This window comes from Mauremys mutica, chromosome 4 (genome assembly GCF_020497125.1).
Source record: "Mauremys mutica isolate MM-2020 ecotype Southern chromosome 4, ASM2049712v1, whole genome shotgun sequence".
NCBI lineage: Eukaryota > Metazoa > Chordata > Testudines > Geoemydidae > Mauremys > Mauremys mutica.
In genome coordinates, this window is record NC_059075.1 from 79,979,800 (window position 1) to 79,993,610 (window position 13,811).

At 44.6% G+C, this 13,811-nt stretch overlaps 1 protein-coding gene across 10 annotated transcripts in view; it reads right to left on the minus strand.

Moving 5' to 3' along the window:
* The window catches only part of PRR5L (proline rich 5 like), an 81,603-nt gene that overhangs the window by 30,008 nt on the left and 37,784 nt on the right, over window positions 1–13,811 (minus strand). For all 10 annotated transcript variants that reach the window (XM_045013819.1, XM_045013815.1, XM_045013814.1 and 7 more), the window contains one exon: window positions 13,645–13,693. In XM_045013819.1, coding sequence (XP_044869754.1) covers window positions 13,645–13,693 — 49 coding nt within the window. The remainder of the gene's footprint in view (window positions 1–13,644; window positions 13,694–13,811) is intronic.

The following is a 13,811-nucleotide window of genomic DNA, read 5'->3' on the forward strand; positions in this document are numbered from 1 at the left end:
AAGAATCTCACACATGGTATTAACCCCTACCTAACCTACAGCTATTTTTGAAGCACAACAGGTGCAGCAGATACATGGAGCATTTCACAAAACAACTGGACTTCCAGGTGAACTGAAGGATGAGCTTGTTTTAGGCCACAAGACTGGGAGTCAGGAGAATCAGGTAAGTCTCTTCCTGGGACTGCCACAGCCTTCCCATGTGCCCCTGGGAAAAGCCATTTAGGGCAGATTTATCCAAGTATTTAGGCACCTAAAAACGCAGCTAGACACCTGAATTTACAAAGGTGCCTAATCTTCTTAGGCACTTCTGTAAATCCCAGTAAGCACCTAGTTGCATCATTAGGTGCCTAAATGCTTTTGTAAATCCAGCCTTAGACTGTCTGTGGCTCAGTTTCCACATCTGTAAAAAGGGTTAACCCTTACCGATCTGCTAGCACTGTTGTGGGAAGAAAATCAATTATTGGGAAATGATTTCAGATCCTTGGATGGAAGAGCTAGAGACGAGTAATGCACATATTCTCATCTCAGAAAGGTTGGGCCCTACCACAGGCATTGCATCAATAGAGAATGTGCCTCATGCTCATGGGAAATGCTGTACCATCAGAGCAAAATGGATATTCAGGGGGTATCTCTCTCTCCCACTGTGCAAAGTGTGGTATCTACCAGGTTGTTGTTTCTTTTCATTGCCATAATATCCCTGAGAATGGCTACTCTGAACAGGTAATTGTGTGGGAGTCACAACCTTTGTCCCCTATTCTCCTTTAACCAATGGGGAAGCAGTGCCAGTCTGAATGCCCAATGTACACTGTCCGCACAATATTCTGTAACACAGAAGCATCCTTTAGGCCAGCAGGAGTCACAGGCCTCCATAGCACATAGCCATCCCTACGCTGCCACTTTAGATGCCTGAAAAACTGTTGCATCCAGGATGTTGGCAGACCAGGTGCGAGCTCATGCCAAGGTCCCAAGGCCTCAACTGAACACTGACCAATACATAGCTGGAAGCCAGTCTGACTCACCTATGTGTTAGTATTGTTAAAACAGGTATTAGATTTATAAAACTGTGTTTAACATTTAGACTTCATGAAATGCATGTAGGTTGCTGTATGCATTCATCTCACTTATAATATCTGTATCCCATGTTGCAGGGAGTAATATTTAAGTGTTTGCACTGTAACTGTAAATAAACAGTCAGAACAGAAGCATTACCAAGTGTGAAATACTAGTTTGCCACAGGAGGTGTTATCTCCTGCCCACAAAGGAAGGCCCACAGACACCAGACAAACCATTGTGGATCATCAGAGGACAAAAGACTTTGTTGATTGTCCCCACACACATACACCCAGGAAAAGGAAAAGTGCATGCGGACTCATCCCATCAGCTTGCACTCTGCTGCTTGGACTCTGAGGAACCAGGATTACTAAACACAAGCAAAGGATTGCCAGTGCTTGGCCTGACTAGCTGTAAAGGACATACAGAGCTTGCTCATTATAGAAGCTTCTACCATCTTTTGAAATCCAAGACTAAGGGTACGTCTACACTACCTGCTGGATCAGCGGGTAGCAATCGATCTATCGGGGATCGATTTATTGCGTGTAGTGTAGATGCGATAAATCAATCCCCGATCGCTCTCCCGTTGACTGCTGAACTCCAGCTCGGAGAGAGGAGGAAGCAAAGTCGACGGGGGAGCAGCGGCCGTTGATCCCACGCCACGAGGCCGCGAAGTAAGTGATTCTAAGTCGATCTAAGATACGTCGACTTCAGCTACGCTATTCTCGTAGCTGAAGTTGCACATCTTAGACTGATCCCCCCCAGTGTAGACCAGGCCAAACTCGCGCGTGTGTGTGTGTATATATGTTTATCTTCTTTAACCTTGTAAATAACTATTTTATTTTTCTTAGCTAACAAATCTTTAGTTAGTTTATTATAGGATTGGCTACCAGTGTTGTCTTTGGTATAAAATCTAAAGTGCAATTGACCTGGGGTAAGTGACAGGTCCTTTGGGACTGGGAGCAACCTGAATATATTAGTGTGATTGTTGGTGTAAGAGACCATCTATGCAGGGCCGCCCAGAGGATTCCGGGGGCCCGGGGTCTTCGGTGGCGGGGGGCCCTTCCGTTCCTGGACCCGCCGCCGAAGTGCCCCGAAGACCCGCGGCGGGGACCCCCCGCCGCTGAATTACCGCCGAAGTGGGACCCGCCGCCGAAGTGCAGCCCAGTCTTCGGCAGTAATTCGGCGGAGGGGGGCCCCACCCCGGGTCTTCGGGGCACTTCGGCGGCGGGTCCCGGAACGGAAGAGCCCCCCGCCGCCGAATTACCGCCGAAGACTGAGCTGCGCTTCGGCGGCGGGTCCCGCTCCGTCTTCGGCGGTAATTCGCCAGCGGGGGGTCCTTCCGCCCCGGAGCGGAAGGACCCCCCCGCCGGCAAAGACCGGGAGCGGCAGAAGCTCCTGCGCCCGGCCGCACAAGAGTTTGCCAGGCACCCCGGAGCGAGTGAGGGACCCCGCTCCAGGGCCCCCGAAAAACTCTGGTGGGGGCCCCCGTGGGGCTAGGGGCCTGGGGCAAATTGCCCCTCTTGCCCCCCCCTCTGGGCGGCCCTGCATCTATGCATGCATGCCCTAGACTTAAGAATTTATCCATGTAGGTAGGGGGTGTGTGTGTGTGTGTGTGTGTGTGTGTGTGTGTGTGTGTGTGTGTGTGTGTGTGTGTGTGTGTGTGTGTGTGTGTGTGTGTGTGTGTGTGTGTGTGTGTGTGTGTGTGTGTGTGTGTGTGTGTGTGTGAGTTAAATCTGACCCCTCAATGTTGCCAAGGTCAACAAGACCCCAAAGTTCTCAGCTAGGCAAATCAGTCATTCTCCTTCTGCCCTGGAATCTTATGCAATTAAAGCTTAGCACTTACATGTTACGTTGATAGGTGCCCTAGAAATATCTGAGATTAAAAAGCAACCTTCTTCCCTTGGCATCTTTACTTTAGTCTGAAATTTTGGCAAAGAGCCTTTAAGAAAGAGAACAGCTCCAGTAACTTGATTTGGGGCCATCCCGTATGCAACTCACCCACTAGAAAGTTCCCCAAATACACAGAAAGGGCCAAAATCTGCCTTCAAGTCAATGATGTTGCATGGAAGGCAAGTCAAGACAGAACTTGTTTCAAGGAATATACATATGATGGAGCCAGAGATGGTTAAGACATTTGGACTGGACAGCATGTATGGGAGCTGCAATGTGGATGGAGTGCTGGCTATTGCTGGCTTTCTAAAACCACGTTATCTGACCCTGTTCAAAGCAGGTCTAATTATTCCAGTACTTTACCAAAGTTGCCAACAATGGGGAAATTGGTGGCACAGAAAGGGCCAAGGATGTCATCAGAGATCAGAAATTCAAGCTGTCAAACTGGAAGCCATTCTCACAATGCCAAGAGCAGCTATTCTGCAATCATAGGCTTGCCAGCACATTGCTTTTTCCTGTTGGCATCCACAAGCTTTTAACTAAGGTTAACGAGAATCATTTGTGCCTCATTTGCAAGCAGATTAAGGAATTCAACTGTATAGGCCCTTAGGGCTCCATTCCCCACATACTAGCCCCTGCATGCAGGCAATTTCACATCCCTGGAACAAACAAGCAGAGCTACCCAGATCAGTGTGGATGCAATGGTGCTAGGGGACTAGATAACAGCACTTTAGTCCACAGAAACAATTTATGGTTTGGGCATACATCATAGATGGCACTGTGTTTCTGCATCGTGCTACAGCCCTGCAAAGGTCAAAGGCTTTTGCATGATTTAGAAATGCAATTACAATATGCTTTTTAGTAGGGTCACATAACACAGTGCTTTGAATGCCAGCAGCAGATGTCACCCCATCCATGCTACAGCTCCAAAGGTGCTAGGATTAGTCGAGCATTTTCCACTAAAACTTTTTTCCAGTGGATAATTTGGGGTTTGTGAGAACAGCTCTACACTTAAACCACTTCAGTGAAGACGTTATTACGCCAACAGGAAATCCTCTCCCATCAGCATAGTTAATTCACCTCCGCGAGAGACAGCAGCTATGTCGAGAGAGAAGCCCACCAGTCGAAATAGCAGTGTCTGTACTGGGGGCTAGGTCAGTATAAGTGTGTCGCTCAGGGATGTGGATTTTTCAATCCCCTGAGCGATGTAGTTATACTAATGTATGTTTGTACTGTAGGCCTGGCCTGACTAAACTAAGGTTTTTGCAAACAGGGTCTGCCTTTTGTGAAAAATTTCAACTTTCTGATTTGGGTTTTTGACAAAACGTCAAACATTTCTGCAGAAAATCCCACCCCCTATTTTCCAACCTGCTCTATAGTGGAGACTAACCTTGTGCCCACAAAGCTTCAGGCTTCCTACACTGCAAATACTGGTGGAACTTTAATTGTCTCAAAGTTTCCCGAGGGTGAAGACAAGTCCTTTGAGAGACACATTCACTTTTCTGGGTACGTCCCTACAGATTTTGGGTGCCGGGGTAGCCATGGTGGGCCCAGGATCTGAGAGAGACAAGGTGGGTGAGGTAATAGCTTTTATTGTGCCAACTTCTGTTGGTGAGAGAGAGAGAGAGAGACAAGCTTTCGAGTCACACAGAGCAAGGGGCACTGGAACAGGGGGGCCACAGGGCCATGGACACATCACTTTTTACCGACCACAAGGGTGAGCAACGGGGGGGGAGGGGGACGAACAGGGGCAGGGTTTTGGGGAGAAGTGACGATATGAGAATGGGGCCTCAGGGAAAGGGGCGGCGCAGGGGCAGGGCTTCAGGGGGAAGGGGCAGCAAGAGGGGGGCAGGGCCACAGTTCAGGCACTGGTGCCCCCACACTCCCCTGCTTTTAGGGAGCTTCCATCGGTCCTGCACCGAGCTCTTCTGTGGGTCTGAGAGTATCACAGCTAAATACAAGATTGAACAGATAGTTAAGCACAGGTAGTTAGCACATATTCTAAGGGACAACTCAAGGTGAAGTGACACCGAAGTTGGTCCAATAAAAGATATTACCTCACCCACCTCATCTCTCTACAGATTTTGGATTCATTTAGCAGAACAGGTTTTTCTGTTGATTAATCCAGGAGCTGCTTTGCTTTACTGCCAAAAGACACCAAGATTGGAAACAGATTGAATTTAAGCTTCCTCCTCCCAAAATCAAGCACTCAGCCAGATATATTTGCATTTTAAAAAAATCCAACAGTGTAGTTTGCTGAGGAACGAATACACTTTAACAAACACAGAATGAAGCAAAGGTTTGCACCAGACCTTATCTAGATTACAGGTCTCATTACTGCTTTATCCCTAGTTGCTATAGGCAACATAAAGGGATATAGCCTAGGGAAAAACCAATCTGATACAGTTACAAGCAGGAGCAGATAAAAGCTCACACACCAAGCAAGCTTGAAGGACACATGTCTATATGAAAGGGAACTACGCTGCCCACCCACCTTCTTCCCACTTGCTATTATAGAAGAATTGTATGCTTGGGTAAGAGATTATTCCCCTTCTGAATCAACTTTCTCCTGAATCCCATAGTGAAATTTTAACCTTACAGTCAGGGCATCACAAGTTGCTGTAGGTCTAGTGATGGGTGCCACAAACATTGTATTACTACTTCACTGTGGGAAGAGGAGATGGACTGAGAAGGAACAAGACACTGGATTAACTCCCAAACAGTTGGCAAACATGGCCCAGGTAAGTTTGGGAAGGTGTGTGTTTGATAGCAGATACAAACAAATGGATTTATGAAGTCTGATAGGATGAGAACTCCTATGTTTTTATAATGCATATAAAATCACAGTAACTCTGTTACAGGTCTATGGCTGGAAGGAGCATCTGAGAGGGCCAAGAATCCCAGCCAAGTCAACTCAGATCTTTCTCCTCAAGGAAGATGAGCACAGTACATTTTCCAGTGAGTGAGTCAGAGTGAGAGAGAGAGACAGAGACAGAGAAAGTGCATGCACGTGATGGGGGCAGGTGTGCGGCAGGGAGGCTCTTTGGATAAAGCCTCAAACACTGAGTCCTGTCTGCTCTGTATGGACATTGTTGGACTAGAAAGTTCCCAAAGGGAGTCACATGCCCATCAGTAAAATGCAGTCACTTGGTGGGTGACAGCTTCTTTGTCCGAGTGACAAAGCACGGAAGTTTTTTTCTCCTGTAGGGGAACGAAGCAAACCTCTCCAATTGTATCTGGAGGGTGAATTTTAAGTAGGCAGAATGCAATTACCTGAGCTGGAAATTGGCCAGGATGCTACAGTAAACACCCCAAATCTTATGAAAAGCATCAGGGGAATATTTAGCCATCACAAGCAGTTTCACATCTTGTCTGGAAGATGGATATGCCTGTGACCACGTTCCTGAAGTTCAAAAGGGGGTGGAGGAATTCTCCAACTAACCAAAGAAAGCAATTAACATTCTTCAACATGCCTCTCTTCTTCTTTACAAAAGAAAATACACACACACACACAAAATCAGAAACGACTTCAGGATTCTTTTCCCTTCAAATTTCAGCACTAGAGATGTCCTATATTTCTAAAAAATATACTCACCAAGGACAAACAACTGTTTAAAATGAAAGGCTTATTTCCATATCAATTTTTAAAAAATTGAGCCTGTTTCACTAAATTTTTTTTACATCATATTTCATAATTTCTTTAGCTCAATACAAGCTCCATCTCTGATCAATTTGCACAGGTCTTGCTTTGAACATGTAGCTCTGGCATCAAATTTTGCAAGGAAACAGACATCTGAAGGACAAGTGTCACCTAAAATTATGCTCCCAGAATTTTTCAGAAAGCCATTTGCCAGTTCTGTACAGCTCCAGATTGTAGATACACATCTTCCCACTTGTAGGAGTTGCTTTAAAACCGTAATTGGGCCTTAGCTGCAGAGTTCAGCCCTGAAACTCTCCAAAATTTAGCTAGATGGATGGATATGGGAGCTTATTTTGGCCCAATAGACAGAATAAGCCACAACATTCCGGAGCAGAAGAGATACCTGTGACATACCAGGGCACAATCCAGACTATTTGGGGCTGTCTCACCCCTGCCCTGCAACCTTGGGTGCCTTATAATGCCTTGCAGTAGAAGCTCCCACCTGGGCCGCTCACAAACAACCTTCCAGCATGTAAGCCACACCAGAGTGTCTGTGTGTAACTGCACTCTGGCAGCTGCATCCTGGCTCTCAGCAGCCTGGGTTATACTGCAGGGTGACCCCCTAATCCCAGATCTTCCCCCAGAAATGTATATCCTGTACTGCACAGCCCTCTCCTGAACAGTACAAATATATTAACTCTGTTATTCCTTTAAGGGAATAATATGCCATCTTATTATTATAAACAGCGTGCCCAGACCTCCATCTTCAACGAACTGTATTAGATAAAAAGTAAAACAAGTTTATTAACTACAAAGAGAGAGATTTTAAGTGAGTACAAGTAATGAGGCATAAATGTCAGAAATAGGTGCAAGAAAAATAAAGGTTAAATGCTTACTAGTAACTACTTAAGAAACTATCTTAGCTGCAAAGCAAATTCTCACCACTTGCTTCCAGCAAGGTTACTGACCAAACTCTTTAGCGGACCAAAGTCCAATAGCTGTTTCCTTTGATCATCTCAGATGCACAGACTGATTTGGGCAGGGAGAGGAAGCAGGGTGCATTGGGATTTTTGTCCCTTCTTTTTACTGTTTCAGTCCCTCTCTTGAAAAACATTTCCAGCTGAGACCCAGGAGACAAAGACTCTATGTGGAAGGATGTTCCCTGCAGATTTTTTCACCCGTTTGAACTTCCTTTTTTTCCCCCTTCCTGCATGATGACTCTGTTTACTGCTTAAATGCAAATTAAGGCAAACACACGTTCCTTCCTTTGTTTAGGACACATCTGACTTCTGCTTGGGCAGGGCAGTGGGGTTTGGAACATGTGTTACCACCACCATACAAGGAAATCTTGTAACTTCACATACAATGTTGCCACACACATTTTACCAGAACAATACTGACCAGCAAATTAGGAGTTTTCAGATGATACCTTACAAGGCATACCTTATACAAAGATTATTACAACAGTGTGTAGGGTGTGAATACAGGGATGTATTCTGTCACACCTTTCACCTTTGTATGTCACAGTGCCTCAAAAATACAAAGCAGTTTAGATCTAGGGAGCTTGGGCAAGCCTTTCACTACTTTTAATGCAAAGAAATCAGAGGGAGGCTTTACGGGCAGACAAAGCGAGAAAGTGACTGAAGCCATGTCTGCACAACGGGCACAGCTACAGCGCCAGAACGATGCCACTGCAGTGCCCCAGTGTGGACGTTTCCTACAGTGGGTTGTTCCATCGCTGTAGGAACTCCACTTTGCCAAGTGACAGTAGTTAAGTCAACTGAAACATTTTTCGGTCAGCATAGCTGCATCTACATCGAGGGTGAGATTGGCATAGATTGGCATACAGGCATTGGCATAGATAGGGTGCTCAGAGGTGTGAACCAGGCCTAAGCATGAGGAAAGAGGACAGAGTGTGTGCCAGGCAGAGTTGCAGCCTTTCACAAAGAGGGTGTTACTGTAAGAATCCAGCCCACAGTGTTTCAGTGTTACAGCAGCTACAGGGAAAACGGACAACACTCCTGCCCACATACGGTTGCATTTCAGAGTAAAGTGACTAAGCAGGGCCCACAGTTTCATGTAAATTTTAGTGGCAACAGCTAAAATTCAGAGTCCCTGCTGGTGAATCAGTCAGCTCCGCAAAGGAGCTTTGGGCTAGCCCTGCGAGGTGATGAACACCTTCCACGGCCACCTGCACCAGGCAGGACTGGGCCCTCTAGTGGGATCATACCCTACACACACACAGTCCATTAGGGTTGCTTTGCCTATTAAGCCCCTCCAAGATCAGAGGACTGGACCAATCCTAAGGAGTCTCTGGTGGAGCTGTCCCCCTAAGAGCCTAGCAGGGGAAAGTGCGAGGTGCAGGGGAAATTTTATTAGTCCTCTGGCTCGGCTCCTCAAGGCTTCGGCCTTATGCAGTTTTAACCCAATAGGCTGGGCGTAGGATAGAGGGGCCATGGCCGTCAGCAGGAGAAAAAGCAGATTTGCGCTACAGAACATTCGGGCTAAAATCATCTTCTTCTTCTTTCAAGAACTGGGTGGGATAGAGGAGGAGACGTGATTTTTATTTTTATTTTTTTTAAGCACAGCTCTAGCATAAATTTGTCTATTTTCTTTGAAAATCTGGACACCCTAGTGGGGATTTAGCTATCCCATATATGGGTTATTTGCAAAGCTCTGTATATGCCTCAGCAAACTGGACCTAAACTCTGGGACAAGGTCTCTGGATTCTGCAACCCTCTGGTGCCACAGGCTTGAAAATTCAGCAGCAGCTTCATTTCAATTTTAAGAAATTGAGGTTTTGATTAAATTAAATATGAGAACACAATCAGTACAGAAGCCTATTACTGATTTTGATGTCAAAGTAAATATATTTTATGTTGTCTCTATGCTTTCAGTACACCACAGTTTTGTACTGTATGTAGATGTTGGAGGAAGCTGGAGGTTTTGGCAGCTGGGCAAGGAATAGCTTGGGTTTCCACACCTCAGAAGGAGTCAGTTTGGGGTAAGCACATTAGCTGGGTATTTTGGCTAAAGCGGTCAGCAGTTAAATACTTAACATTTACATTTTCCACCGCTGGATTTGAGAGTTAGCAACCCACTGGGATATGAGAAGAAGCAATTCACCCATCCAAAGCTATCATTTCAGGCTGCCTGCAGACTCAGGTACATAATTTATCAATATGTCAATCTGCAATAGGTTTACATTTTTAAGGCTTTCTTCACATCCATGAGGGATAGCAAGATAACTGAAAATGTGGATTCAGAAACATTCAGCACAGGGTAGATCCTGCAGAAAATCAGGAGTGGCAGAATATACTGGGTGCTGGTTATTTGGTCTTTAGAAGCTCAAAGATCACTTTCAGTAACATGGCCTATAGCGCCTCTAAAGTTACTAAGGCAGCAGATTAGTAACACAAACCTCCTTCAGAATCAAACATTTGAATTTCCACTGAGATCTTAATGAGTGGGTGCATTAGTCTGTTATATTATGGCTTGGTTTAACTACAAGACAGACTTGATAACACTGGGGCCATGGGGATTTTGAAGATAAAATCTCCCTAGACTTCATTAGGACAATCTAAGAAATATGAAGATACTTACTAGCTCATTCCATTCTTGAAGATTCCATGCAGTGTAAGAACTGGAAATTTCCATGAGTGTTGGTGAAAATTACTTCTGAGCAACCAATTCAAGTGACTCACAAAGTTAGCTTTGTCTTAGCATTGAACTATGTTCCATGGAAAACCTTCAGTGGTTGAAACAATTCTTTAAAAAATAATGTAAGAGCCAGCACTCAAACTATGGAAAATATGATTTGACAATTATCTTAGCACTTACTAATAGTGTAGTGTACTCTGTAATGTAACAGGATGAAAAATGTTGAAGGCACTTTATAATTTTCAAACTTTGGAAGATTCAGGTAATTGTCCTGCTTGCCACTAGAGTATTGCGCACATCATCTTGAGGGGAAAACAGATCTATCCTTGGGACAGAGGAGGGCAGGTTGTACATTTTAAACTCATAGACGTTAAGGCCAGAAGGACCATCATGATCATCTAGTCTGACCTCCTGCACATCACAGGCCACAGAATCTCACACCCCCTCCTGTAACAGGCCAATAACCTCCAGCTGAGTTACTGAGGTCCTCAAATCTTAATTTAAATGCTTCAAGTTACAGAGAATCCACCATTTACTCTAGTTTAAACCAGTAAGTGACCCATGCAAAGGAAGGTGGAAAACAAAAATAGAGAACTTTAGAGAACCTAATGAGAAAAGAGTTCTTCTCTGATAGAGAAACCCCAACAAGTTAGTTTGGTTAGTAACACATAGACTGCCCCATTCCACTACCTCGCTACTTCTTGAACAGAGATCCATGGAAAGGGATGTCAACTTTTTATAGTCAATTATGTGCACTGTAAGTTTCTAATTTCACAAACACACCAGGGGAAGATAAATTGCATCCTTCTTTAGTCTACATCTCATATTGCTTGTCCTCTTATGGAATGCCTGCACTGAAGCTTTTTTGCAGCAGTGAGAGCCAGACTGGGGCAAGTCACATTTTTAGCACTTGACTATACTAGAGGTAAAACTCTGGCCCTGTTGACTTCAATGGCTCGTGTTTGGACTGGTGCCGCTGCATGAATGTAGTTATACCAGTGCAGCCCCCACCCTCCTCCCAACAACCTAAAATTAACTCAAGTGTAGACTAGCCCTTGCACAGCCAGCATTTTGGGGCATGGACCATCATGTCTTCTGTATTTGTATAGTGCTGAGCATATATGGATCCTAATCCTGATTGTGGTCTTAGGGGCCAATAATATAATAATATCATTACTCTGCTGTTCTATCAAAGTGATATATTTTACAATTCTATCTGAGTTCCAGTGTTACTGATTGACAACCTTGGTGAAAGAATCCCCATGTTGTCCACAAAACAAGGCAAGGTTCCACTTACTAATATGACTTGGCCCTGAACTGGAGGCCCAGTCAATAAGGATCAGAGGGGATTTTAGTCTATCATTGGTTGTACTGTGGAGAGGTTGAGCAAGCATCAGTTAATGTCACAGGTATCCATTTGGCCTAGACAGCATTTGAACCTAAGTCCTCCAGGACTTTTCTGATTGGCTTGCATAGTGTAAGCACATCTTATTCAAAGTTAAAAAACAAAACTTGCCTCTTTCAGTATAGTCCAGAACATAGAACATTCAGAGCCAATCAGTGCTTATATACTAGCACTGTATATTGTTCCTTCTAGCATGCATTGCTTCACACTTGTCCACACTGTGATAAAAAAACGGCAGCACTGAGTCTCAGAGCCCGGGTTAGCTGATTCAGGGGGCTCAGGCTGTGGGCCTATAAAATTGCAGTGTACAGGTTCTCACAGCCTGGGCTCCAGCCCAAACCCAAACACCAACCGTTCAATTTTATAGCCCTCCGAGCCCAAGTCAGCTCACTTGGGCCAGCCATGGCCATGACACAGGTCTTTTATCGCAGTGTAGACGTACCCCCAAGTGTATGTTTTCTCTTGTGTTGTAGTTTTTATATCAGGCCTGTCTGTAATATCCGACCACCTGTGTAGGCCCTTCTGGAGTCCTTCACAAATCTAAACAAATATAATGGTTTGCAATGTTTAACTAAAAACAAAAAACCCCAAAGCCAGTTACAGTAATAGTGGATTTCCACTCAGACCAAACTCTTTGTAATATGGACTCACTGCATTACTGTCTCACTGCTGCTAGACTCTTGGCTCACATTCTAGGAAATGTCCTCCCATTAAGTGAATCAAAAGATTTCTCCTTCCAGTAAAGAGGGTTGTGAAGATAGGGTCTGAAGAGGTGAAACACAGCTGCCCGCAACACAGGAGTTTATTTTTCACTCAACAGCAATTTTTTTTTTTTTAAGTCATGCAATCTAATACTGAAAGGAAACAACACCAGTCAGTTATTTTTTTTTTTTTACTACAGACACAGTGCACAAGCTACTTCAGCCACCTCAGGAAGTGGTGCAATTTTTTCTTCTCTTTTACTGGTAGAGAATAAAACCAACACTGAAATCCCTGTTGTTCTCAGCAGTCCTGCTCTTTTTTAAATAGCGCCACTGAATGATTGCAGTACTGAAACCATCAGCATGCCCCTGCACTCATCTCAAACATACTTTCATGTGGTTACGTCTAACCACAGATAATGACATTATTAGTTAAAGGCTGTTACATTTGTGCACATTTGTGACTAATTACTGTACCTCTTCTCCAGGCTTTAGATTTTTGCTCCACCACAAACTGGAATTACATTTCTGGGATCCCAAGATAGTGATCAGACTAAATTCCTGCTGATAGGGTGGGGTAGGGTTTGTCCCCCCGCCTCTAGAGAGAGAAACTTTCATCCACTATTTCTAAATATTGGGGGTGGGGCGGGTTTAAGTTACACTCTGAGAAACTGAGCATCAGTGTTGGAAACATAGGAATTCCCGTACCATATTAGTTTATCCAGTCCATGCTTTGCACTTATCTCAAAGGGTTCTCAAAGCACTTTATAAAAGGTGGGCATCAGCCCTAGTTTACAGAGGGGAAGTGATTTACTCAAGGCAATACATCAAATTATTGACAGAACCGGGAGCAGATCACTTTTTTTCCTGGACCCAGCTCCACCCCTGCCTCCCAGTCCTGTGCGCTAACCACTAGAGACTGCTGCCAACCCAAGGCAAAAAGAAACATCAGTGCACCCAGTTCTCTATTAGAGAGCTCAGGAGAGGCATTTCCTTCCTGATCCCAGCAGGTGATCACATCACATACTGAAGCATGGGAGCTGGTCATCTTTATTTTACTATGTATAACAACAAATACTATTGAACATAAAACTATGCAGCCCTTAGTAAAAAAAAAATCCAGATACTGTATTTGATTCCATGAACCTGTGTGGCAGAGAACACTGAATTCAGGCTACCTACTTGTAAGAAGCGATTCTATTTATTTTTCTACATATGAAAAAGTTTTCAAGAGCAAACTAAACCAAATTAAAAACTGAGCAACGTTTAGTTATCTGTTAAGGAACACGTCTTACCTGGAAATAATCTGTGATGAAGGATCCAAGTTCACTTTTCAGCAAACGTCTGAAAAGAAATGGAACATGAGTTATAAACTGGTTGCAGGCAGGGGTGTCATTCGCTATGGGGCAAAGGAGGCAGTGGCCTCCTCGACATGGATTCACCCCTCCAACCCCCAGACTTT